Here is a 27,113-nt window from a genome sequence, read left to right as displayed (position 1 = left end):
GCATTTAGTCCATTGACATTTAAAGTAGCTATTGATAAGTATGTACTTATTTTTTAACTTTTGTTTTCCTCGATGTTGTAGTCGTCCTTCTCTGTTCCTTTTTTCTTCTATACAGAATTGATGGTCTCTTTAGTTTGACCTCTCTCTGAAAGCTCTACTCTTTAACTCCCCTCCTCCCTCATTTTATGTTTTTGATATCATATCTAACCTCTTTTTTGTGCATTTGTATCCATTACCCTCTTATCATGGAAATAGATAATTTTTCCTATTTGTGGTCTTCTCTTTTCCCCTTAAATCAATCCCTTTAACATTTCTTGTAGCACTAGTTTCTTGGTGACAAACTGCTTTAATTTTTGCTTGTCTGGGAAATTCTTGATCTCTCCTTCCATTTTGAATGATAACCTTGCCGGGTAGAGTATTCTTGGCTGTAAGTTTTTTCCTTTTAGCACTTTAAATATATCATGCCATTCTCTTCTAGCCTATAAGGTTTCTTTTTTTTTTTTTTAAAGATTTGATTTATTTATTTATTTTCCCCCAAAGCCCCAGTAGATAGTTGTATGTCATAGCTGCACATTCTTCTAGTTGCTGTATGTGGGATGCGGCCTCAGCATGGCCGGAGAAGTGGTGCGTCCGTGCGTGCCTGGGATCCGAACCCGGGCCGCCAGCAGCGGAGCGCGCGCACTTAACCGCCAAGCCACGGGGCCGGCCCTAGCCTGTAAGGTTTCTGCTGAGAAGTCAGCTGATAGCCTTATGTGGTTTCCTTTGTATGTAACTTGACTTTCTCTTGCGGCTTTTAGGATTCTCTCTTTATCTTTATTCTGGACATTTTGATTATGATGTGTCTTGGTGTGAGCCTCTTTGGGTTTATCTTGTTTGGGGCTCTCTGTGCTTCCTGTACCTGGATGTCTGTTTCCTTCCTTAGGTTAGGGAAGTTTTCATCTATTATTTCTTGAAATAGATTTTCTGCCCCTTTGTCTCACTCTTCTCCTTCCGGGACACCTATAACACGGATGTTAGTGTGCTTGATGTTGTCCCAGAGGTCCCTTAGACTGTCCTCACTCTTTTTAATTCTTTTCTCTTTTACCTGTTCAGCTTGGGTAATTTCTTCTAGTCTTTTATCCAGCTCCCAGATCCGTTCTTCTGTATCCTCTACTCTGCTTTTGAGTCCCTCTAGGGAGTTTTTCATTTCCAGTATTGTATTCTTCATTTCTGATTGGTTCTTTTTTATATCTTCCATTTCTTTGTTGACATTCTCACTGAGTTCATCTATTCTCCCCACATCAGTGAGCATCCTTAACACTCTTAGTTTGAGCTCTCTGTCAGGTAGGTTGCTCATTTCTGTTTCACTTAGTTCCTTTTCTGGGGTTTTGTCCTGTTCCCTTACTTGGAATGTATTCCTTTGCCTCCTCATTTTGCCTCTTTTCCTGTGCTTGTGACTACGTATTGGGTAGGTCAGCTACGTCTCCTGCTCTTGGATAGGTCACCTTATGTAAGTGATGGCTTAGGAGGCCTGCACTGTGCTTCCCTCAGTTCTCAATGTTCCAGGGGTGACCCCTGTGTGGGCTATGTGTGTCCTTCTGTTGTGGCCTGTTTGCTCTCCCTGTAGGGGCCCAGGTTGGCCGAGTTATGCTCCTGGCCAGCTGTTGTAATGCTCAGCTGCTTGTAGTTGTTGTGGGCCCTTCAGTCTCTTTATCAGGTGTGGGGAGCCCCAGCACAGTTGGCTGCAAGTTCTAATACCACATTTGTGTTGCAGTATTTCTTTTAAGTGAGTAGGCCCCCAGCGTGGCAGGTTGTTAGGCTCAGGGCCTTACAATTGCTATAAGCCTCCAACCTTTAGGTCTCTTGTCAGCTCTCTGAGGATTGCAGCTGTGTGGGGCTGGCCTCAGGCACAGGAGCACCCAATTGTTTCAGGCTTTGGAAGGTGGGGCAAACCCCCTATGTGGGTCTTTCACAAGCACAAGTCTTCTGCAGCTGACAAGCCCTGCCGCCCACAGGTCCACACACACAGTCAACACAGTCCTGCCCCGTGTGCGCGCCCCGACCTCCCGAAGCAGACCCAGTCTCTCCACGGCGGGAGCCCCACACACTCCACCACCGCCCCACACTCTCCACCCGTTCCTTGTGCACGCCCTGCCCCACTGAAATTGGCTCAGTTGCCAGGCTGCAGAGAATCCAGTCACCAATCTCTGCAGGCCCACAAGTTGCCTGAGGGCTTGTTGTTGGGTGGGGCTAGTCTCTAGGGTGGGCTGCCTGCCCTGGCTGAGCTGGATTAAATCAGTGCTCTAGCAGGTGGGGCTGACCCTGGGCTAGCAGGCCCCAGGGAGAACTCCAATGTCTGTGTCAGCACACCCACACCAGACCACAACAATGGCGACCGCCAGTGTCCCAGTCCCTGGAGAGGTCTCACCTCTCACCGAGATGCACTCAGGGCCTATTAGGTGAGTCTCTTTTCACCAAAGCACTGTGTACCTTTCTTTCTGGTGATATTAGGTTGCTTTCTGAAACGGGTGAGTTTGTGCGTGGGCCCTTTAAGAACCGGTTTTAATTTCTTTGTGAACCAGCTTTTCTTGCGGTATTCCCCAATGTTTTAGTAGCAGGCAAAGTCAGATATTATGCCACTGGTGTCGATTGTGCTGGGTCCACAAAATGCCCACAGCGGGGGCGCTCCCCGGCTCAGGGCCCCGCGCCTCCAGGGAGGGCTGCGTACCTTTGGGCTGCTCCCAGGCGGCCTGTGGCCGTGAAGCTGGCGGCTTGTGAAGGCGGCGTTTTTCCTCTCCAGAAGGGAGTTTCTGCCTCTTCTACCTCAGTTAGGATTGTCTGTTGTTGCAGGAGTTCCTCTTATCCAGTTTTCAGTTCTGTCTCAGGGGTAATTTTTCCACGAGTAGTTGTAAATTGGCTGTGTCCGCAGGAGGAGGTGAGTTCAGAGTCTGCCTACGCCGCCCTCTTGACTTCCTCTCCCTCTATTACTTGCTTTTATTAATTATAAAATTTTATGACATTATAATCTATTTCTCAGATTATCTGTACTATTTCTTTGACCTACATTTCTTTTTATGTGTTTGTTCTATAATTAATTTCTGTTATTTCATAATGCGATCTAATATCTGGTGGTGGAATACGCATATTCTTTTGCTAAATATTTTGAGTTAATTTGGGGAACACAAATTATGAATGTGGAATATATGATTAACCTAATTTTATTCTTTCTCTTTTATTTTTATCTAGCGTCAGTGGATACCACTACCTGGGAATATCCAGATGTCTGCAGACATTATTTTGGCTCCTTTGGACAGTGGTCGAGTCTCCTTTTCTCCTTGGTGTCTCTCGTTGGAGCAATGATAGTTTATTGGGTGCTTATGTCTAATTTTCTTTTTAACACTGGAAAGTTTATTTTTAGTAAGTATCCATATGCTTTAACAGTTACTTTCAGATACAATAGCTACTGTAATGTTTTATTTTCAGCCTTAAACTCTGGACTTGGGATAAATAAATAGTAATATTTGTAATTCTGGAAAATATACTTGATTCAATTTGTTTTCTATAGTTATGATCTCAAATATAATGTGTATGTTCATTTCCAAAACTAGTTTTTGAATAAATAATGTTCCTTCAAATTCTCTAATTAATATAAAATATCTCTAAGCCCCAGCAGATGTTGTAAGCATTGTATCAATCCTTACCACAAAATTTTAGTATAACAGAAAAGTTTATGAAGTTTATTGGTGTTTGTTGCTAAAGAATTTGATTTGTAGAGTCTCGAGGAAACAAATTTCAATCACTTATTTTCACAATATTAGGATCTAAAATTAGGAAACAGAATAATGGAACTTATGTGGTAAATATATTATTTATATACCACAGAATTGTAATTTGCCGGAATCAGCTACTTGAATTCTGAAGGGAGTCTTAGAAATTCAGACCAAATACTCTTTATAAAATTTTTAAGTTGGATAGGGAAAGTTTATTATATATTGAATAAGATTCCAAATTTTTTTCCCTGATGACTCATATACCTAAAGTTTAGTATGTTTTTAGCCAGCTTTAAATAAACCCTATATATTTAAAATCTAGATTTACATGAAAACCAAATGTCAAAATAAGTTGTAACATAATCACAACAGCTAGTTTCCCTAAGAGCTTTCGAGGAGGAGGTTAGTGACGGGGGATAAATTCTACTTTTATTTTAAACAATAAAATTCACATTTTAATTAAGTTTTTTTTATTACCAAGCATTTTTATTGTATGAAAAATTATGAAATATGTCAAACTACCAAAAAAAAATGCAGAAGCTAACATAGATACCAGTGTAACCACTAATGAATTTTCATATCTTAACATTTTGCCATATTTACATCAGTTTTCTTTACAGACGTATAATTGAAGCCCTATGTATATTCCTTCTCAATCTCATTTTCCTTCTTCCCTAAATTTGGTACAAAATTTGGTACATGCATGTTTTTCTTCTTTTAATACATAGATATATAAGCAACATACAGTATTATTTTGCATATTTTTAATCTGTATATATCCTTTTGCAACTTGCTTTTTGTCTATCGTCTTGATGAATACTCATAGTTATAGTTCATTTTAACTGCTTTATAGTATTCCATAATATGAATGTACTATGACTTTTTTATCCATTCTCTTGTTGATGGATGTTTAATTTGTTTTCAGTTATTTTGCTCTTACAAACAAGGCTGTATTAAAAATTTCTGGAATTTAGGATATTCACATTTTCAACTTTACTAGAAATTACCAAATTGTTCTTTATCATTCTTGTCCAGTTACACTCCTGCCAACAGTTTGTGAAAGTTCCCTTTGTTGGTATTATCAGACTTAAATTTTGCCGCTCAGGATGTGGTTTTAATTTGCATTTCTCTTCATAAGGAGTGACATTAGACATCATTCCTTAATTATACTGGTCATTAGATAGCTTGTTCATATTCTTTGTCCATTTTTCTATTGGATTATTGGTCTTTTCCATATTTATAGGAGCTCTTTGTAAAGTTTGGATACTGATCTTGTATTCATTATTGTGTTGTAAATATCTTCTAGTTAGTGGCTTGTCTTCATTTTGTATGTGGTGGCTCTATTGTTTAGAAGTTTTTTATTTTACTTTCAAATTACTCAGTCTTTTCCATTATGGTCTATAACTCTTCCACATACATTTTAGAATCAACTTGTCAAATTCCACAAAAAAATCCAATCACAATTTGATTGAAATTGCATTGAATTTATCAGTCAGTGTACCATTATGTATCTACCAGCACCATAATTAATGTCGTTAGGGTACTGGGTTTAGGATTTGATTGGAATTGCATTGGATTTATAGATGTGGAGAGAACTGGTATCATTACAATACTGAGTCTTCCTATCTGTGGTCATTTCATGGCATAGTTCTCCATTTACTTAGGTCTTCTTAAATGTCTTTTAAATTTTTCTTGATAAAGATCTTTCATATCTTTTTTTTTTTTTTTTTGGTAGGGAAGATTAGCCCTGAGCTAACATCCATGCCAATCCTCCTCTTTTGCTGAGGAAGACTGGCCCTGGGCTAACATCTGTCACCATCTTCCTCCACTTTATACGGGACACCACCACAGCATGGCCTGACAAGCGGTGCATCCATGCGTACCTGGGAGCCAAACCCAGGCCGCCAGCAGTGGAGCTTGCACACTTAACCACTATGCCACGGGGCCGGCCCCCCATATCTTCTTTTTAGATTTATTCTCAGTACCCTAAAATTTTTTTGTGTATATATAGTTTTAATTTAATATACAAACACACACACTTTTTATTACAGAAAATTTCAAACATATACAAAGGAAACAGAACAGTATAAGGAACCTTCATGTTCCCGTCACCTAGTTTCAACAATTATCAACATTCTGCCATTCTTGAATCATCTATACCAGTGTTTCTCAACTTTTTTTTCATTATTGCCCTCTTACGGAGCCTTTTTAGATGTTTTTTTCCTAATCACTCCTCCTATGAAATTTTAATATCACACATATACTGTATATCTATTTATGAACTGTATGTATATCTGTGCTGTATGTGTAAAAATAGTAAATTTTTTTTGCCCCTTAGGAATGAATTTTTCCCACTTGGTAGCAATTTTGTATCCATTGAGAAAACATGATCTATCCCTGTACGCACTCCCCACCTCAGTTGACTTATTATTATATATGTAGTTCTCTTTTTTAGATAGAATTTACGTTTATTGAAATACACAAATCTTAGCCATACAATTTTGACAAATGGATAAGTCCATGTAACCCACACCCCCTTCATGAAATAGAACATTTCCACCTCCCCAGAAAATAGTGACGTATTTTGTAATAATAAAAAATTCTAATTGTTACTGTTATAAAAAGACCTAATTAATTTTTGACTGTCTTGAATCTAGCAAAATGCTGAACTCTTATTGATTCTGATTTTGTAGGTTCAGTTTGGATTTTCTGTTTAGATAGTTATATTGTTTGTGAATAATGAAAACTTTTTCCTGTCTAGTTATTTTTTAAATGTCTCATGTACACATACATTTATATTTATGTACATACACACTTATATTTGTATATACACACAGAGACACATCTATACACACATATATATGTTTACATATACACATATGTAGATATGTTTATCTTTTTTAAAGTATAAATTTGTATAGATGCAGTGCTAGTAGACATCTTTATACTGTTCCTGAGGAGATCTTTCTAATGTTTCACCATTAAATATTATGTTTGTTGTGGGTATTGGTTGTACCCTTTAGTCATTTAAAGATGTTCCTGCCTATTGTTTTCTTAAGCATTTTTATTAATGCATGTTGAATTTTATCAAATACTTTATCTGCATCTTTTGAAATGATCATAAAGTTTTTCTCCTTTAAATTGTTAATAAGGTGAATGAAATGAATGCATTTTGTAATATTTAAATCATTCTTATATTCTGGGATAAACTTAAATTAGTTTGTTAATCATGATCTATAGTTTTAAATTTCTTACTGGATTCAATTTACTTTTGGGAGGGACGGGGCTAATATTTTATTTAGAACTTTTGTGTCTTTTCATAAGAGATATTGGCCTACAGGTTTTGCTTCTTATACTGTCCTTACTGAACCTTGGTATATTAAGGCTGCTGTAACAAATTACTATAAACTCTTTGGCTTAAACAAGATAAATTTATTCTCTCACAGTCCTAGAGACTAGAAGTCCGAAACGAAAGCATCAGTAGGGCTTTGCTCCCTCTGAAGCCTCTCGGGAAGAATCCTTCCTTGCCTCTTCCTAGCTTCTGGTGATCGCTGGCAATCCTTGGCATTCCTTGTAGCTGTGTCGCTCCAGTTTCTGCCTCTGTCTTCACATGGCCATCTCGCCTCAGTGTGTCTGTATTCAAATTTCCCTCTTCTTATTAAGGACACTGGTCACTGAATTTAGGGCCTACCCTAATGCAGTATGACCTCATCTTAACTTGATTATATTTGCAAAGACCCTATTTCCAAATCAGGTCACATTCTAAGGTTCCTGATGGATGTGGATTTGAGGAGACACTATTGAAACCACTATACTTGGTATCAAGATTTTGCTAGCCTTATGTAAGTTTTTGGCATTAGAAATTACATAAAAATGCATAACTTCCAATCTTTATCACTAATCCCTTGGATATACTGTAGAAAACCTAGAGCACTGAACTACTTCTTTTATTCTATCTTGAGAAGCATGCAGTGGAGGTGAATAATTAACATATTTAACTTACTTTATGACCTTAAAGCCTAATCCAACATTTTTTACCATCTCATTCAAGTTTCACAACATCACACACTTTTATTAATGCTTATTAAGGTTATAAAAAAGGTTAATATCAAATAGAACAAAGTAAATTCCCTCAGGCTAGCAAGAAAACACATTCTTTACTTATTCTCTCATTCACTATAGAATGATATGAATGCTCAAGTATCTGCACATGCTTTCTACTTTGCTACTCCCTCTAGTATTATTTAGTGGTGCTTGTGAGCAATAATTACTATATAGCCTTTGGTCTATAACAGTGTGTACTATACTTGTAAAAGCTTTAAGTGATTTTCCAGGTAAGTTTGGCTCTTATGAGTGTTGGTTTTCCCCTTTTGCAGACTTTAGAACTTTATATAAGATGTAACTATACTTATATAATATTGTGAGTACAGGGAAAAGATTGTACACATTATCTTTATTCCAGTGCTTTTATCTAAATTCAGCTTTGTGGATCGATTTTTTAAAAATTCTCAGTTATGTAAAAATTTTCCACATTGGGACTGTGAAGCCAATAACATTAACATTCCTGTAAGAGGAGAATGCTGAAGAAGGTGAAGCTATGTTAACAATGATATAGTCTTGGTTCAGTGTATAGATAATATTAGTACCCAGTAGATCTTAAAAGATTTTTATAGATAAAAGACTTTAGAGGGTGATTGATTTAGCATCTTTCATTCAGTATTACATTATATTTTTTCCTTAATTTTTAGATTTTATTCATCACATTAATGACACAGACACTGTACTGAGTACCAATGATAGCAACCCTGGTAAGTAGCTTGGAATGTAAAGTTTGGCTTGTTTTTTGTTTTTTTTTTTGAGGAAGATCGGCCCTGAGCTAACATCTGCCAATCCTCCTCTTTTTGCTGAGGAAGACTGGCCCTGGGCTAACATCCATGCCCACCTTCCTCCACTTTATATGGGATGCCGCCACAGCATGGCTTGCCAAGTGGTGCGTCGGTGCGCAAGGATCCAAACCGGCGAAACCCGGGCCTCCGCAGCGGAGCGCGCGTACTTAACCACTTGCGCCACCGGGCAGGCCCCTAGCTTGTTTCTTTATTCCCCACCTTGCTCCAAAAAGGATTTAAAGTGGAACCTATCACTTTAATTTAGGCTAATGATTAGCATAAAATCATTATTATGTTAACTGAGCCACTGTTAAATTGTTGGCAATCAGTGTATTAAACAAAAAAACTCCACTAAAGTTTGTGTTGCTGTGAGCTTAACAATATTTAGTTGATATTATACAACTCACAATTTCAGCCCATATCTATAGTATCCATATTTGCCTATGAATAATCCATACATATTTTTAAGAAGCTGTATTGCTGCTAATTGTTTGGGGAATCTGGAAACATAGTTCTCAGTTTGTTAACTTAGTTTTGACGTTTATTGCCTTAGTTACTACTATTTAAGATACACAAATCTGTATCCTATCAAATAATTAATCTTCTAATAATGAACAGAGGTTAGTAGGTATGGAAAAGTAAATTGAAGGTTTGGCAAAAAAATTTTTAATTTCTTAGAAAAGTTTTTCTTTAATTTATTTCTTAAAAATAAATCTTTGTAGCCTGTAAGTTTATCCAGTGTGGCAGTCACAGGGAAAGTGAATATGAAAGCTCATGTAACCTTGTCAACAGTTGTCCTGTTAACCTTGAATATCACCTAAACCTTTTGTGTATTTAGATTCCAAAGACACTAAATTGATATCATTTTGGTGAAGGTACACATTGATCACTAAGAGGACAATTTATTCAATATATATTTATTAAGCCTGTTATGTGTTAGGAACTGTTCTAGGCTCTGGAGATATAATGAAGAGACAAAAGTCTCTCCTCTCATGGAGCATGTATTCCAAGGTTTGCTATTCAGTATCTTACCTTGCCCTTTAATTAAACTGATTAAACTGTCTTTTGTTAACACTAGAAAATGAGAGAGTGAAATACTGGCTTTTATTCCTGTGGACACACACAAACACACACCTTTGAATAATTATATGAAAATATTTTAGCATAATTTTAAAATATGTCTCTTGCACCCTGTCCCTTACCTCAGAATTTTTAAAGAACCAAATTACATCCTTGTCTTAAAAGAGAAATTTATTTTACGATAGCTATTCTGATATCAGTTAATGAAACTTGTTTGTTAATATCTAATAGGATCTTCAATAGGGATTCAGTTCATGGTTGAATTCATAAATATCACAATTATACTGATGATTTGGAGAGCACCAGCAGTAAAGTCAGTTACTTTGCATAGTGATATCTTATGTTGATACTTGCACTTCTTGATTCTTCTTTTTATTTTGAACAGTGTGTTAAATAGAATATGAAACAATCCATCTCAGTTAATGTAAAAAATTACAGCTAACATTTATTGAAAATTTACTGTGTGCAGACATTGTTTTAAATGTTTTACAGCAACTCTATAAGATAGATACTGTTATCTCTACTTTCTAGATGCAGAAACCAAGGCACAGAGAAGTTGACTTGCCCAAGGTCACATAACTATTAAGTGACAGAGTCAGGATTCTGTCAATTTACTTCCATAGCCTGTGCTCTTTACCACTATAATTATTAGCACAAGAAAAATTCAAGTTAATTTACTTCTGTCCAGAGCACAGAAGAAAAAAGTGCATGTTAAAATGCTGACTAAGAAGGAGGGAGAAAGAAAATTGTTTGGCTTTGTGGCATGCCAAATAATGGATAGAGAATAGAATTAAAAACAGAATTTACAATGAATATATCACTTTCTCTTTGACTAGTGATGAGTATGATTATTGCTCAGTATGCGTATTTTTCACCAGCATTAAGAATTCTTTACAAAGAGCTGATTATTAGCAAAAGCACTATTATGAAATTAGAAAGCATGGGAATAATTACTATTCCATCTGATAAAAGAAGAAATTCCCACTTGTAGACCAGTGTTAGGAAAAATACAATTTACTCACTTCCCAGTTCTGTGGATATCATCTAGGTGCTTAGGCTGCTGTCAAATGTGATAAACTTCCAGAAGAATTACTCTGGGTTGCTGGAATTCAGGATTCCTAAGTTATAAGCAGTAATTAGGTTTTGGCAATACCACGGCAGCAGTTTAAGTGATGTCCAGTTTTTATTCCAAACTCATAGATTTTGTTTATTGTTAGAAAAAACCTGTTCTTTAGCCTTTGGATGGATTATTAGCACAACAAACAGTTACCCTGAATGATATTTCTTATATTATTGTATAAATAAAACCAAATACCATCCAGCCCAATATTTTCTCTCTGGCAGTGGAACCAAGGGATATTCAGTGGGATATTTTTATAGTTTCCAGTAAAAATTAAGGATATGCCTCAAAATTTTCTAAGATTCCCCCACCTTGAATCATTTACAGGTGAAAGATTCCTAATATATCTAAATATAACTCTCCATTTTTTCCAAAAGGGAGAAGCTTAGTATTCACGGTAAAAGCTGAGGTTGGTAGAGCAGGTGTCAGTCTCTGGGAGTAGTCATTTTCTGTTCTTTGTAGTCTTCTCTAATCCAGTGCTTTCCTATTGCAGTGATTTGTCCAAGTGCCGGGAATGGTGGCCATCTTGACAATGGCTCTATCATTTTCTACGCCAATGACACAGGACTCCAACAGTTTGAAAAGTGGTGGAATAAGTCCAGAACAGTACCTTTTTACCTCATAGGGCTCCTCCTGCCACTGCTCAATTTCAAATCTCCTTCATTTTTTTCAAAATTTAATATCCTAGGTAAGTCGAGGCACTGTGTTGTGGAACCTCTGTGTAGTAGATGAATACATGCTGAATTCTGTGGCCGGGAAGAGTGTTCTCTTCCAGGCCTGTTCATCTATGTTTAATTTGTCACCCTTATGTTACCCTGCTTTTTGGTTTTCTGTATAGAGTTTGGCACAGAGAAAAATGTGGATGACCATTTCAAGTCCAATTCTCTTTTTTTTTTAGGACGAGTTATTGGGTTTCCCATTCTATCCTTACTGAACAACTCTTCCTCATTTCCTCTGAAGGTACAGTTAGAGGAAATAGACTAAGATTTCAGGAGGAGAGATTCAAAGTGATTATTATAGGAATTCTCAATTCTAAGGGTTGGAAATATTAGAACCTACTAAGGAAGGATATGGAATATTTTTTTCTACAATTTCTATTTAAGAGTGTAGAACAGAATTATCATCTGACTTTCAACCTGGGATATTCTCTAGCTCAAGCTTCTTAGGTTTATTCTGCATTTACTCTCTTCCTTAGTGCTTTTTTCATTCTTGGAATACTGTTGCCTCCTTAAAGAAACAGATTTCTTTCTGTGAGCCCTGTTTTCTGTAAATTTCTGAAATCACTGAAGAAATTTCCGAATCACTAAAGGAATATTTTGACCCTATCTTCTTTTACAACACTGAGCCTTAAGATGGCAAAAGGAACCCTCAAAGAAAGCTCAGATCTGGTTAACTAAAGACAAGGGTATCATTCAAAAAGAATTGATAACCCCCAATAGACCATAGTATTTCGTTTCCTCCTTGTAGATCTGATTTCCTGGTAGGCAGTCTCGAGTATAAAATAAGTAGATTACTCATCACATCAAGGAAGGTGGCTTTTGGGTTTCCAAAAGACCAAAGGGAGAGTTAAGGATATTTCTTGATACCTCTCTGCCTTACAACAGGATTCACTGTAAGACTGCCACAGACACACACAGAAACTGAAGCATTGTGGTTTTATAAGCTTTGGCTTCTTGTTTTCATCCTTTCTGAATCAGCTAATCTCCAAACCCACAGTAGAGCTTATATAGCTCATTTGTGGTTTCCTGATTTACTTGCCGACTTTCCTATGCAACAGATCTTTTAAAGTTAGCGTATAAACTTATAGAAAAATTTGTTCAATTGGGCAAAATAATCACCAACCTTCTAACCAGGTTGATTATTCTCCACCTTCTTAAGGATATTCTGCTTTTGCCCTTTTTCATCATACTTTCTGTTTCTTTTAAAACGATATCTTCTTTAGAGGAATTAGCATCTAATTCCTGTAGAAACCTTTTTGGGTTTCCTAACTCTACTCCACAATGACTGGACTTAATTCCTTAAAAGGAATAATCCCCTACTTCCAGACTACTAAAAAATTCCAAATACCCACTTTACTCTGTATATAAACCTGTGAATGGAATCTGGAATCTTTCCACCTAGCAAGTAGTACTATCCAATCAAAACCTCGTCTAGATACTAGACCAGATTGTTCATGGATTATTTAGTTTATTGCCTTTCTCAAATAGGTTTATGATCCACATTCACTACTTTTCTTTCTTTACTTTATCATCTTAAGCTAAATATTGTGACAGACTTGAACAACTTATTGATCATCTCTAATACTTCCAGTACAAAGAATGAGTCAGTTTTATGTTGTTTTTCTTCTCCTGTGTAACCATACAATTTTGTAGTGGACTCTCTGCATATATCCTCCACTAAACTCAGCTCATGAGTAAATTAGGCAATTTTGCATTCAGCAATATATGAGCTACCTTCATCTGGTTCTTCTTAGGCCTACTACATATTTTTTTGCTTTGTTTTCTGATGACTCACATAGCTTATTTCTGTTCTTTAGATCCCATCTGAGTTTTAGTGGGCATAATCAATGAAGGTAATAATTTTCCAAACTTTGCTGAGAATGTAGAAACAAAGCTTGATTTTAAAATAGTCTGTAAAACACACAAAGATGATAAATGATTAAAAAAATTTCTGAATTTTTTCTCACAGGCACAGTGTCCGTTCTCTATTTGATTTTCCTCGTCACCTTTAAGGCTATTCACTTGGGATTTCATTTGGAATTTCATTGGTTTATGCCAACAGAATTTTTTGTACCAGGTGAGCTATTGTAGCCAAATAAAGAATTAATAAATTACAATAATGTGATCTTTAAGTTAGCTGTTGTTAACTATTGCTATTCTAGAACAAGAACAATGGTATTTTTTTATTATGAGCATTTTTATTAATGTTATTAGACTAAAAACAAGAGTACAATTGAAATTACTCTGGTTTTCTTGTAGTTAGGGGTAACCAGGGCCCTTTGTCGTTTATACTTGGGTGTTGAAGTTCGTTGAAGTTACAATGCAAATGAGAAATCAAGAACTCATTCTCTAGACTTTTCTGAGAAAACATACCCCTAAAATTTCAGAGACTGAGAACATGGTCAGAGATTAATATATGTGGATTATACTGCTCATTAACATCATTGTTCCCCTTATGGTTTTTTTTTTTAATATTGCTGTTTTTCAGGCTAATTAAGATGTAATTATTAAGTGTTCCCTCTTTTTTTTTCTCATGGTTATAACTTGGCAGTTTCTCAAATTTCACCCAAATTTAGAGTATTTTGGTCATGATAAAAGCACAGTGAAGCAATGAATGGGTAATACTAAATGAGGAGACGGATTAGAAAATAGAAGAGACTATTATACTAGTATCTTGAAAACTGGAAGCTGGAAAACTGATAGGAGAAAGTAGTACAAAATTCTGTTGTTGGTTTAGAAAAACTACTTTCTTTCCATTCTTCCACTGTTGATTCAGGTGGTCTAGAATTTCAAGTCTCTATTCAGTATCTGGTGTTACTCTCTGAAGTCTGCAGTTGTAGTTGTCTACTACTTTTTTTGTTTCTTTTGTTACAACTTTCCTGGGTTTTCCAGGTATACTGAGTTGGTGGTCCTTGGGAGTTGTTGTTTATGTTACCATGGTTACTTGTTTTCAGATTGTGGCTGCATTAGCTTTGATTTTTTATTTTCATTAGAAACCCACAAAGACTAAAAAGTCTGCGTAAATTCAGGGTAAAGGAAGTGCTGGGGCTTGAAAGGCATCCTTCTCTCTGATAGTATTTAAAATTGGACATTGATGAAAATGGCAACTTTAAGCTAGTTTAAGCTATTGATTGATAAAAATAGTCTAGAATATTATTTTCTAAAATTAGATCCATACTGATCTATATTAAGTGTCTTCGTGATATGTTTCTGCTAATGATAAGACATTAGAGATAAATATGAGGGAAAGGCAGAGTATAAATAGTTATTTAGAAGATGGAAAAGAGGACATATTTAAATAGATATTAAGCCGTTTGTTTCACTTTACTTCATTTCTAGATGATATGAAGGGAGAATCATGAGGATTAAAAGAGGCTTGTGTTAATATTTATGGTCCTGAAATTAATTACTTTCTTGTGATTGAAGAACATCTCAAGAATAAAAATATGTCACAAAATCTTTTTTAGTAAAGGCTAATTAAGAATCAGAGAGGGGGCCAGCCTGTGGCATAGCGGTTAAGTGTGCGCGCTCCGCTGCTGGCAGCCCAGGTTCAGATTCCAGGCATGCACCGATGCACTGCTTGTCAGGCCATGCTATGGCGGGGTCCCATATAAAATAGAGGAAGATGGGCACAGATGTTAGCCGAGGGCCAGTCTTCCTCAGCAAAAAGAGGAGGATTGGCGTAGATGTTAGCTCAGAGCTGATCTTCATCACAAAAATAAATAAATAAAAAATAAAAAAAGAATCAGAGAACTTTGGAGGGTATGAATCTTTACTATCCTGGTAAAGAATTCACATAAACTTGTAGTTCTGATTGAATCCTTTTTTATGTACTCTTGTTTCTAAAAATTTCTTTTTCAGTGCAGTAGATCCCATCACCTTTCTTCCCAGGTAATTGGAAAAATAATGAGAAAAAAACCTACTCATGTATTTCATCCTATCCTTTCCTGCTTACTCAAGGACTTTACTTTTGCTGTTATCTCTTCTTTCTCCTTAATCATATCATCAGATTTTTCCTTACTGAACTATTCCTACCAGTATACAAACCTATCTCCCAATCTAAAAACAAAAACTCATATAACCCCACATTCCCCTCTAGCTATTGCTTCCCTTTAAAGAAAAACTCTGAAAGAGTTGTCTATGCTTACTGTCTCCACTTGTCCTTCTATTTTGCCTTGAACTCACTTCCGTTAGGCTTTTGCCTCAGTCACTCCACTGATGACCAATGACTCCATCTTGCCAAATCCAAAGACCGATTCTCACATCTCTTCTTACTCAACCTATCAGCAACATAGGGCACATTTTGTCACTCCATCTTAAAACACTTTCTTTACTTAACTTCTAAAACCTCATTCTCTCTTGATTCTTCTGCATAACTGCTCCTCATATTTCTGACCTCTAAGTGATGGAGTCATCTAGGCTTGATTATTCAAACCTCTTTCTCTCTACCTTTATTCCCACGGTAATATTATCTAGTCACCTGGCTTCATATATTATCTGTATGTTGACTAGTCCCAATTTTATATCTCTAGCCCAGATTTCTCCACTGAAATTCAGTCATATATCTATCTGCCCCTTCTGCATCTCCACTTGGATGTCCAGTAGGTATCTCAAACTTAAATTTACAAAAACCAAATACTTGTTTCCTTCCTTATCCACCCCCATCCCACCAACCTACTTAAGCTGCTCTTCTCCCAGGCTTCTCTATCTCAGAAAATGGTAGCTCCAATTTTCCACTTGCTCAGGCCAAAAACTTTGGAGTCATACTTGACTGTTCTTTTCCCACTCCCCACATCTGCAAAGCATGTGAGTTCTACTTTCAAAATAAGTTGAGAATCTGACTACTTCTTACCATTTCCACCAAAAGAACTATGTCAAACTACTAATCTCTCATCTGGATTATTTTAGTAACCTCTTAACTAGTCTCACGCTTTCCACTCCATCTCCCCCTTCCATAGTCTGTTCAACACCTGACAGCTGGAGTGATCTTTTTAAAACACAACCTTGAAAAGCTTCTAATGTTTTCATATCTCATTCAGAATAAAGGCAAGTCTTCATCATAGTCCACAGGCCCTATATGATCGGACTCCTGGCTGCCTCTCTGATTTCATCCCCTACTACTTTCCCACTCATTCACGTCCACTCCAGCCACACTATCTTCCTTGCTATTCCACAAAAATGCCAAGCACACTCCTAGCTCAGAATCTTTGCACTTACTGTGCTCTGTGCATGAAATGCCCTTATCTTTTCTCAGGTATCTACATGGTTAGTATCATTAGAGAGGTCTTCCCTGACTTCCTGCCCACTCCCACCCCTCTTTCTGAGTGCCTTATTTTTCTTTAGAGCTCTCATCACTACCAAATCTTATGTGCAAGTATCCCTGGCTATCTAAATCTATTAAGTTTCTGATTCTGATAATGAGTAGGAATTTGAGGGATATCTATTATTCTAATCTACTTAGTTCCTGAGTTTCAGATAGAAGGTAGCAGAAGTTAAGATAACAGGAGATTTATCTATAAATGTTTCCAAATCTATTTGGTTCTTGAATTCGGATAGTGAAAGTTCAGATGGTAAGGAATACTTGTATTTATTTTTTTGCCAGTGTATCTGTCTCCTTTAACTAGAATGTTAGCTCTCTGAGAAAAGGGATGTTCTTTGTTTTTGTTTTTTATACTCCTCTATTACTATTACATCTTCAAGGCCTATAATACTTCCTGGCGTATAGTGAGTGCCCAATGAATAATTGTTGAATGAATAAATGTGTTTATCTCTACTCCCTCCTAAATTCCATTAAAACAACAATAAAGAAATAAATGTAAAAAACAAACACAAAGAGGCTCTATAGAAGAGACAACAGCACACAAGAGATAGCAACAGAGTTTTAGAAGCTGGAAAACTGATAGATGGTTGGTAACTGACAGCAAAGCAGAGAAAGCTGAAATGTAAGTACCTATAGAGAGATTCCAACACAAAGGAGGCCAAGTTGAGCTACACGATCCTTGAAAGCCTCAGCATTTGGAGGCACCTGCGTAACTCTGAAAGCAAGGGTAAGGAGAAGGGCTTAAAATGAGAGAATTCCTTGAAAGTTTGTATCAGGAATGGTTAGATATAACCCTCCCTTTCCCTCCTTGACCTAGCAAGAGATGGAAGAAACTGAATCAGAAAGGCTCTGAACTTGGGTTCGCCAAGCACAACAAAGGGTGGGAATAAGGCTGTAGTCTGAAAACAGGGATTAAGCGAAAGCATATAAACTGAATGGTGAGACCGTGCTCTCTCCTATACCCCTCCGATTCTCTGTTCTTCGCTCCTTGGCTCCTAGAATGCTGACAGCATAGGATAATAGAGGATTCTTCTCTGGAGAAACTGACAAACCCAAGAGGAAAGACCTAGAGTTTCAAATATTTGGGTTCTACCAAAAAAATGGCAGGTAACTTGCTTATATCAGACCTTTTAGATGTCTACTAAGTATACTTTTCAATATAAACAAACAGACAAACATCACTAGATGTTTGTAGAAAGCCTCTTACATGAAACAAAACAGGAAAGAAAAAAAGGAACTTAAAGGGAAAAGAGAATAAGAGGGAACAAAAGAAAACTTCCAAAAAACTTACATCCTCAAAGTGACAGAAGAAAGTGATAGATTCATGAAACAATATTTGGATGCCAAGGAAGGAAAAAAAGAAGGAAAGGAGGGAGTTTGGTCTTAGAAATCAAAAATATAATAGGAATTAAGAATTCAAAGAAAATTTGGAAGATAAAGCTAACTTCCCAAAAAGTAGACTAGAAATCATGGATGGATGAATGGATGGACGGATGTATGGATGGACAGAAGGAAGGGAGGGAGGGAGGGCATAAGGAAAAATAGGAGAGAAAAGATAAGAAAATTAGAGCATTAATGCAGGTGGCCCAATATCCAACTAAAAATAGTTACATAAGGAGAGAAAATGAAGAGGAGGAAATTACCAAAGAAATAATTTAAGAAATCTCCCCAGAACTGAAGAACATGGGTTTCTAGATGTAAAGGACCTGAAGTGCCCAGCACTGTGAATAAGACCCACACTAAAGCATATCATCATAAAATTTCAGAATACCAGGAATAAAGAGAAGACCCTAAAAGCTTCTGGGGATGAAGAATAGGTGTATACAAAAGGTCTGGAATCAGAATAGTATCAGGCTTTTTAACAACTCTGAAAGCTAGAAGACAATAGAAGTGTCATCAAGTGTCTCAAAATAAGTTATTTTAACCTAAAATTCTAAATCCCACCATACTCTCATTCAAGTGTTAGAGAACAATAAAGATATTTTCCAAAAGTAAAGTCTCACAAAATTTTGCTTTCCATGCACTCTTTCTCAGGAAAAAACTGCAAACTGTTCTCCACCAAAAAGAAATAGTAAATCAAGAAATTCCCAGAGTGATGGTGAAGGGAAATCCTAGAAAACAGCTGTGCAACAGGCCTAGTGAGCCACCAGCCCAGATTATAGCAGGTAGACAGATGGCCCCAGGAGGCAGTTTTTTCCAGGAAGAAAATAAAATGGAAAATATTATTTAATGTATTGTATGCTAGAGTAGAGTTTTATCATTGTTTTGGAGAGTTGGGAAAGAATTAGTGTTAACTAGAAAATTAGGCAACCAAAAAGGAAAAAGGCAATTATTACCTTTAGAAAAACAAATAAACAAAAGTATTTTTATATAAGAAAGAAAATGTAATAATACATTCCATGGCTTGACAATGAATAATACATAATCACAAAAATTAAAACACTGAGGGCCAGCACCGGTGGCCTAATGGTTAAGTTTGGCATGCTCCACTTCAGTGGCCCAGGTTCGGTTCCTGGCCACAGACCTACACCACTTGTCTGTCAGTGGCCGTGTTGTGGTGGCGGCTCACATACAAAAAGAGGAATATTGGCAGCGGATCTTAGCTCAGGGCGAATCTTCCTCAGCGTAGAAAAAAAAAATTGAATATTGATTTTGCAAAATCAAAATTATAATTATATTGGGGGGATAGGAAATGGGAAAGTGTGAGTGGTTGTAGTGATATAAATTAAAGGCTTCTGGTAGAAAACCAATGGATTATGTCTAAAACTTAAAAGAAAAGGAATATAAGCATATTACTTGAAAATAAGCTAGATTATAAATTTAAAATAAATATGCTGAATAGTTAGAAGAGTTAAAATTAGTTGCCTCTGGGAACCAGGATTCAGGATGGGACGTATGAAGCAAGAGAATGCTGGTTTTCCGTAGAAACCTTGTAATACTATTAACCTTTAACAATTAGTACACATTTAAGACTATAATTGATTACATTTTTTAAATGAAAACTGTTAAATGCTTTGAAACTGACTTCAAAGAGACTTCAGACACTGATTATCAAGGATTATCGGGTGATTTGCCGTTTGACAGCAGCATTGTGTTTGTCTGTAACCAGAAAAAATAATTTTCTAACCACATAAGCTTTAAATAATTTTGTTATTCTCTTTCCATTAGGAGCAGACTGCATTTTACCATTCACTCATTATACTTAATAATGCTTCCAAATATAATGGAATTTCTCTCATTTTTTACCAGTGTGCCCCACTGTTTTTTTGTTTTTGCTTTTGAACTTTTTATTAACATATAGCATACAAATACAAAAGTGCACAACTCATAAGTGTACAGCTTGATTAATTTTCACAAACTGAGCACACCAGATACCCAGCACCCAGATCAAAAACAGAAATTACTAGCATCTCAGAAGTCCCTCTTATTCTCCCTACCAGTCGTTATCTCCCTGCAAAGATAACCACTGTTCTAACTTCTAACTCCAAAGGTTAGTTTTGCCTGTTTTTTTAATGTAATATAAATGAGATATACAAGTATGTATTCTTTGGTGTATGGCTTCTTCTGATCAACATTATATTGTGATATTTATCCATATTGTTGTGTGTATTTGTAGTTCATTCATTCTCATTGATATTTCATTGTATAACTGTACCACAATTTGTTTATCTTTTACTGTTAAGGGACATTTGAGTAGTCTCCAGTTTTTGACTATTATGTTTATGGCATCAATCTTCATTCTCATACATATCTTTTGGTGAACATGTGGCTGCTTTCTCTTAAGTATAAACCTAGGAGTGGAATTGCTAGGTCAAAGGGTATGCATATATTCTGCTTTGATAGATATTGCCAAACAGCTCTCCAAAATGTTTGTACCAATTTACATTCCCACCAGCAGTGTTGGAGTGTTCTAGTTGCTCCACCTCTTCTCTAACGCTTGTATTCTCTGTCTTTTTCATCTCACCTTTCTGGTGGGTATGTAGTGGTATTGTGGTTTTAATTTGCATTTTCCAATGGCTAATGAAGTTAGCACCGTTTTTATGTTTATTGGCAATTTGGATTTCCTCTTTTGTCCAGTGCCTCTTCAAGTCTTTAGCCCATTTTTCTACTTTTTTCTTATTGATTTATAGGAGTTCTTCATACATTCTAGTTATGCATCCTTTGTCAGGTTAACGTACTGCAATTATCTTCTCCTCCTCTGCTTACTTCCTTTCTTAATATGCCTTCTCAAAGGAAAAAAGTGGGCAGTTTGAAAATGATCAGAAGTTCGGGGCTTCTTTAAAACTGCTTCATGAAGGAATTGGTCTTCTTTAATTAACTATACACTGATCGTGGTGTAAATGACTGGGTTCTTTAAAAAGGCAATCTTCCATACAAAAACTTGTACAAGAATGTTCGTAGCAGCATTATTCATAATAGCCAAAAAAATGGAAACAACCTAAATGTCCATCACTAATGAAAGGATAAATGTCATATGTCCATACGATGGAATATTATTTGGAAATAGAAAGGAATGAAGTACTGTGGTGATGGTTGCACAGCTCGGTGAATATACTAAAAACTATTTAATTGTACATATTAAATCAATGAAATGCATGTGAATTATATCTCAATAAAGCTGTTAAAAAGAATCTCAGGTTTTCAAGAAATTTACTCAAAAAGAGTTTTGTTGGTTAATTGGAAAAAGGTGGACATTAATTTGACAAGTTAGAAACAACAGTGGTATCACCTGCCTTAGTTAGAAAAGAATCAACTAACAAGTTGCTTCAGGAGGCATCTTAGGGGTAATAGAGGTTGATTGCTCTGAGAGACAGGAAAGATGAGCTAAATTGAAGAGAATTTATTGAAAACTAATAGATCTTAGCAAAAAGCAAAATCATTCTGAAGAACAGTTTAAAGTAGAATTTTGACCACTTCCATGGCTAAGAGTCCTTCATTCTGAAAATAAATGAATGCCTCTGATTTATTGTCAAAAAAGACGTGGCCCACTGCCCTCCAGGAACTTACAGTTCACCAGTAAGACCAATTTGTGAATTAATGATCATAGTTACAAAGATATACACCTGAGACATGGTAGTATAGAGGAATTGCATGTAAGTAAAAATTAGGAATCAGAGAAGGGTTCTAAATAGAGAATGTTTTAAGGGCCAAAAGGAGTTCATTAAATGAAGAAATGGAGGAAGGGGTGTATGCCAGGTCAAGAGAATAATAAGTTTAAACAACAGATAAGGCCTGAGATAACATGACCCATTTAGGAGATTACAGGAATTTGTATGGCTGGAATGAAAGAATACTTGTTGGGGGGAAGTGATAGGAGATAAGGATAAAGAGGCAAAGGCCAGATCATGAAGAGCCTTCTATTTTAAGCTAAAAATAACTCTGGCTGGCTATGAGACTCTCCTTCCCCCTTATTTGGGTTTAGCTGAACTAGGAGATAGGCTTCTATGTCTCCAGGAGGTCAGTATGGTAAAGGAAGAATAGTCCTGTAATTCCTGCCTAAAAATAGGATTCATAATGGAGCTGCTACAGTCAAATACAAAAAAAAAAAGATAAGTTGGGATCACAGGTGCTGTAGCCTCATTTATTCACTCTCTCTGAATCAACAGAATATGTAGAAAAGCAATAAGAGTAAAAGCACTATCAGAACCTTGGGATGTAGCTAAATCACGGCTGAGATGATAATTCAAAGCTGGGTGATGAGTGATCGAGTGCCCACATCCCATTTCACTGCTGCTTTCTTAGACCACTTCCAGTACCAACTGTGTCAGTTCAAGTTCTCCAGTAAGCAGACACCAAAATGGAGTTAGAAGTACAAGTAATTTATTGGGGGAGCACCTCTGAAAGATAGAAGGGAGAGTGAGCAGGAGTAGATGGCTACATCCGACCACAGTGTAGCTCAGATTTGTGAAAGGAGAGAAGGAGAAGAGGAGGATTGGGTAGGAATAGACTCAGAAAGTCTCAGCCAAGCCAGTGTGGAGTTCTGGCCAAGATTGTCTGCAGAGGAGTCCAGGGTTGGGTGAAAGTAGTCAGGCTTGCTCAGTCATTAGGCCAGGAGCTGCCCAGGGAGAGTGTGATGGCTGCTTGAACAGGTCAGCAGATCCCAAAGGTGCTGCAGCTGGAGGCTATCAGCTAACCTGCACTCCTTGCATCAGGTTGTCACTTGAAATGAGACCTGAATAGTACACTTACATGGCTGCCACAGTAAAGTTTTATAATATTTTAATGTAAATTTGGCGTGTTATGGCCCAGGAATAACTTTAACAATATTTATGTCTATTTTGTTATTGTGAATGGTATCCTTTAATTTGTCTTTATATCTTTTAACCAGTTATTACATGTATATAAGATGTTGATTTCTTATATATATTTTTTTCTTTCTAGCTACCTTTCTTCGAATTCTTTTTTTCCCAGCTTTATTGAGATATAATTGACATATATCTTAGCTATTGTGAATAACGCTGCAATGAACATGGGAGTGCAGATATCCCTTTGAGATCCTGTTTTCCTTTCCTTTGAACATATACCCAGAAGTGGGATTGCTGGATCATATGGTAGTTCTATTTTAAATTTTTTGGGGAACCTCCATACTGTTTTCCATACTGGCCGCACCAATTTACATTCCCACCATCTATGCACAAGGGTTCCATTTTCTCCACATCCTCACCAACACTCGTCTCTTATCTTTTTGATGATAGCCATTCTAACATGTGTGAGGTGATATCTCATTGTGGTTTTGATTTGCATTCCCCTGATGATTAGTGATGTTGAGCAACTTTACATGTACCTGTTGGTTATTTGTGTGTCTTCTTTGGAAAAATGTCTATTTAGTTCCTCTGCCTGTTTTTTAATCAGATTGTTTATTTTTTTGCTATTGAGATGTATGAGTTATTTGTATATTTTGGATATTAACCCCTTATCAGATAGATGATTTGCAAACATTTTTACCCAATCTGTAGGTTGCCTTTTCATTTCATTAATGGTTTCCTTTGCTGTGCAGAAGTCTTTTAGTATGATGTAGTCCCGCCTGGTTATTTTTGCTTTTGTTGCCTTTGCTTTTGTTGCCAAATCAAAAAAATCACTGCCAAGAGCAATGTTAAAGAGTTTATCCCCTATATTTTCTACTAGGAGTTTTATGGTTTCAAGTCTTACATTCAAGTCTTTAATGTTTTGAGTTAATTTTTGTATATGGTGTAAGATGGGGCCTAGTCTTATTTTTCCCTCATGTGGCTGTCCAGCTTTCCCAGCACCATTTATTGAAGAGACTGTCTTTTTCCCCATTGTATATTCTTAGCCCCTTTGTCATAAATTAATTGACCACATAGGTGTGGGTTTATTTCTGGGCACTCTATTCTATTCCATTGATCTATGTATCTGGTTTTTGCCAGTACCATACTGTTTTGATTACTATACACTTGTAATATAGTTTGAAATCAGGAAGCATGATGCCTCCAGCTTTGTTCTTCTTTCTCAAGGTTGCTTTGGCTATTTGGAGTCTTTGTGGTTCAATACACATTGTAGGATTGTTTGTTCTATTTCTGTGAAAAATACTACATTTTCAAATGAAAATTGAAATTTTGATGGGGATTCATTGAATCTGTAGATTGCTTTGGGTAGTATGGACAGTTTAGCAATATTAATTCTTCCAATCCATGAGCCTAGAATATCTTTCCATTTATTTCTGTCTTCTATTTCTTTCATTATTGTCTTTAGTTTTCCATTTACAGATCTTTCACCTCCTTAGTTAAATTTATTCCTAAGTATTTTATTCTTTTTGATGCTATTGTGAATGGGATGTTTTCTTAGTTTCTCTTTCTATTGGTTCATTGTTAGCATATAGAAATGCAACAGCTTTTTGTATATTGACTTTGCATCCTGCAACTTTACTGAATTTGTTTATTTGTTCAACAGTTTTTTTGTGGAGTCTTTAGTGTTTTCTATATAATATCATGTCTTCTGCAAATAGAGGCAGTTTTACTTCTTCCTTTCTAATTTGGATGCCTTTTATTTCTTTTTCTTGCCTAATTGCTCTGGCTAGGACTTCCAGTACTATATTGAATAAAAGTGGTGAGAGTGGGCATCCTTGTCTTTTCCTGATCTTAGAGGAAAAGCTTTCAGTCATATTTTCAAGTATGACTTTAGCTGTGGGCATCTCATATGTGGCCTTTATTATGTTGATGTACATTCCCTCCATACGCAGTTTGTTGAGAGTTTTTATTATAAATGAATGTTGAAATTTGTAAAATGCTTTTTCTGCCTCTATTGAGATGATCTTATGATTTTTATCCTTCATTTTGTTAATGTGGTGTATCACATTGATTGATTTGTGGATATTGAACCATCCTCACATCCCTGAAATAAATTCCACTTGATCATGGTCTGTGATTCTTTTAATGTATTAATGTTGAATTCAGTTTGCTAATATTTTGTTGAGGATTTTTACATCTATGTTCATCAGGGATATTGGCCTGTAATTTTCTTTTCTTGTAGTGGTCTTGTCTGGATTTGGTATCAGGATAATGCTGGCCTCAGGAAATGAGTTTGGAAGTATTCTCTCCTCTTCTGTTTTTCAGAGAATTTGAGAAAGATTAATATTAATTCCTCTTTAAATGTTTGGTAGAATTCACCCCTGAAGCTATCTGGTCCTTCCTGGACTTTTCTTTATTGGGAGATTTTTGATTACTGTTTCAATCTCCTTGCTAGTAATTGGTCTGTTTAGATTTTCTATTTCTTCATGATTCAGTCTTAGTTGGTTATATGTTTCTAGGAATTCATCCTTTTCATCTAGGTTGTCCAATTTGTTGGTGTATAATTGTTCACAGTAGTCTCATGATCCTTTGTATTTCTGTGGTATCAGTTGTGATGTCTCCTCTTTCATTTATAATTTTGAGTCTTTTCTCTTTTTTTCTTGATTAATCTAGCTAAAGGTTTGTCTATTTTGTTTTCATTTATCTTTTCAAAAAACAGCTTAGTTCATTGATCTCTTCTATTGTCTTTTTAGTCTCTATTCATTTATTTCCACTCTAATCTTTGTTATTTCCTTCCTTCCACTACTTTAGGCTTAATTTGTTCTTCTTTTTCTAGTTGGGTTGTTTATTTGACATCATTCTTATTTCTTAATGGAGGCATTTATTGCTATAAACTTTCCTCTTATAACGGTTTTTGCTGCATCCCTTATCTTTTAGTATGTTGATACTAAAAGATCTCATTTATCTCAAGTTGTTTATTGAATTCTCTTATTTCTTCTTTGATTCATTGGTTGTTCAGTAGCATGTTGTTTAATCTCCTCCACATATTTGTGAATTTTCCAGTTTTCATAGTTTCATACCATTGTGGTTGGAAAAGATGCTTCATATGATTTCAGTCTTCTTAAATTTGTTAAGTATTTGTTTTATGGCCTAACATATGGTCTATGCTGGAGAATGTTCCATGTATGCTTGAGAAAAATGTGTATTCTGCTGCTGTTGGATGGAATGTTCTGTAAATGTCTTAAGTCCATCTGATCCAACATGTCATATAAGTCTAATGTTTCCTTATTGATTTTCTGTCTGGATGATCTATCCATTGTTGAAAGTGGGGTATTGAAGTTCTCTACTATTATTGTATTGCTTTCTATTTCTCCCTTCAGATCTGTTAATATTTTCTTTATATATTAAGGTGCTCCTGTGTTGGGAGCATAAATACTTACAAATGTTATATCCTCTTGATTAATTAAGCTCTTTATCATTATATAAGGACCTTCCTTGTCTCTTGTTACAGCCTTTGGCTTAAAGTCTATTTTGTCTGATATAAGTATAGCCCTGCTTTCTTTTCATTTTCATTTGCATGGATTATCTTTTCTCGCCCCTTCACTTTCAGTCTATGTATGTCTTTAAAGCTGAAGTGAGTCTCTTGTAGGCAACATCTAGTTGGGTCTTGTTTTTTTAATCCATTCAGCCACTCTGTGTCTTTTGATTGGGGAATTTAGTCAATTAACATTTAAAGTAATTATTGATAGGCATGGACTAAGTATTGCCATTTTGTTAATTGATTTTTGGCTGTTTTGTAATTCCTTTCTTCCTTGCTTCCTCTCTTACTCTCTTCATTTCTGATTTGATGACTTCGAATTCTTACTAAAGAGATATTTAGTTGTTTCTCTGCAAAGAATATCTGCAAATAGTAAAGTCATGTGTAAATAATAATTTTATCGTCTTCCTAAAAATAGTACCTCTATTATAATTATATATGTATGATGCTGACTGT

General features: G+C 36.0%; 1 protein-coding gene across 8 annotated transcripts in view; it reads left to right on the top strand.

The window, feature by feature from the left end:
• The window catches only part of SLC38A9 (solute carrier family 38 member 9), a 102,670-nt gene that overhangs the window by 50,384 nt on the left and 25,173 nt on the right, over nucleotides 1–27,113 (top strand). For all 8 annotated transcript variants that reach the window (XM_014781633.2, XM_087443282.1, XM_087443283.1 and 5 more), the window contains 4 exons: nucleotides 3,226–3,396; nucleotides 8,498–8,557; nucleotides 11,329–11,523; nucleotides 13,524–13,631. In XM_014781633.2, the coding sequence (XP_014637119.1) occupies nucleotides 3,226–3,396; nucleotides 8,498–8,557; nucleotides 11,329–11,523; nucleotides 13,524–13,631 (534 nt within the window). The remainder of the gene's footprint in view (nucleotides 1–3,225; nucleotides 3,397–8,497; nucleotides 8,558–11,328; nucleotides 11,524–13,523; nucleotides 13,632–27,113) is intronic.

The sequence above is a fragment of the Ceratotherium simum genome, chromosome 18 (assembly GCF_057802395.1).
Source record: "Ceratotherium simum simum isolate JZ-2026a chromosome 18, ASM5780239v1, whole genome shotgun sequence".
Taxonomy (NCBI): Eukaryota; Metazoa; Chordata; class Mammalia; order Perissodactyla; family Rhinocerotidae; genus Ceratotherium; species Ceratotherium simum.
The sequence above is the reverse complement of the archived record's forward strand: the minus strand, read 5'-3'. Positions and strand labels throughout refer to the sequence as shown.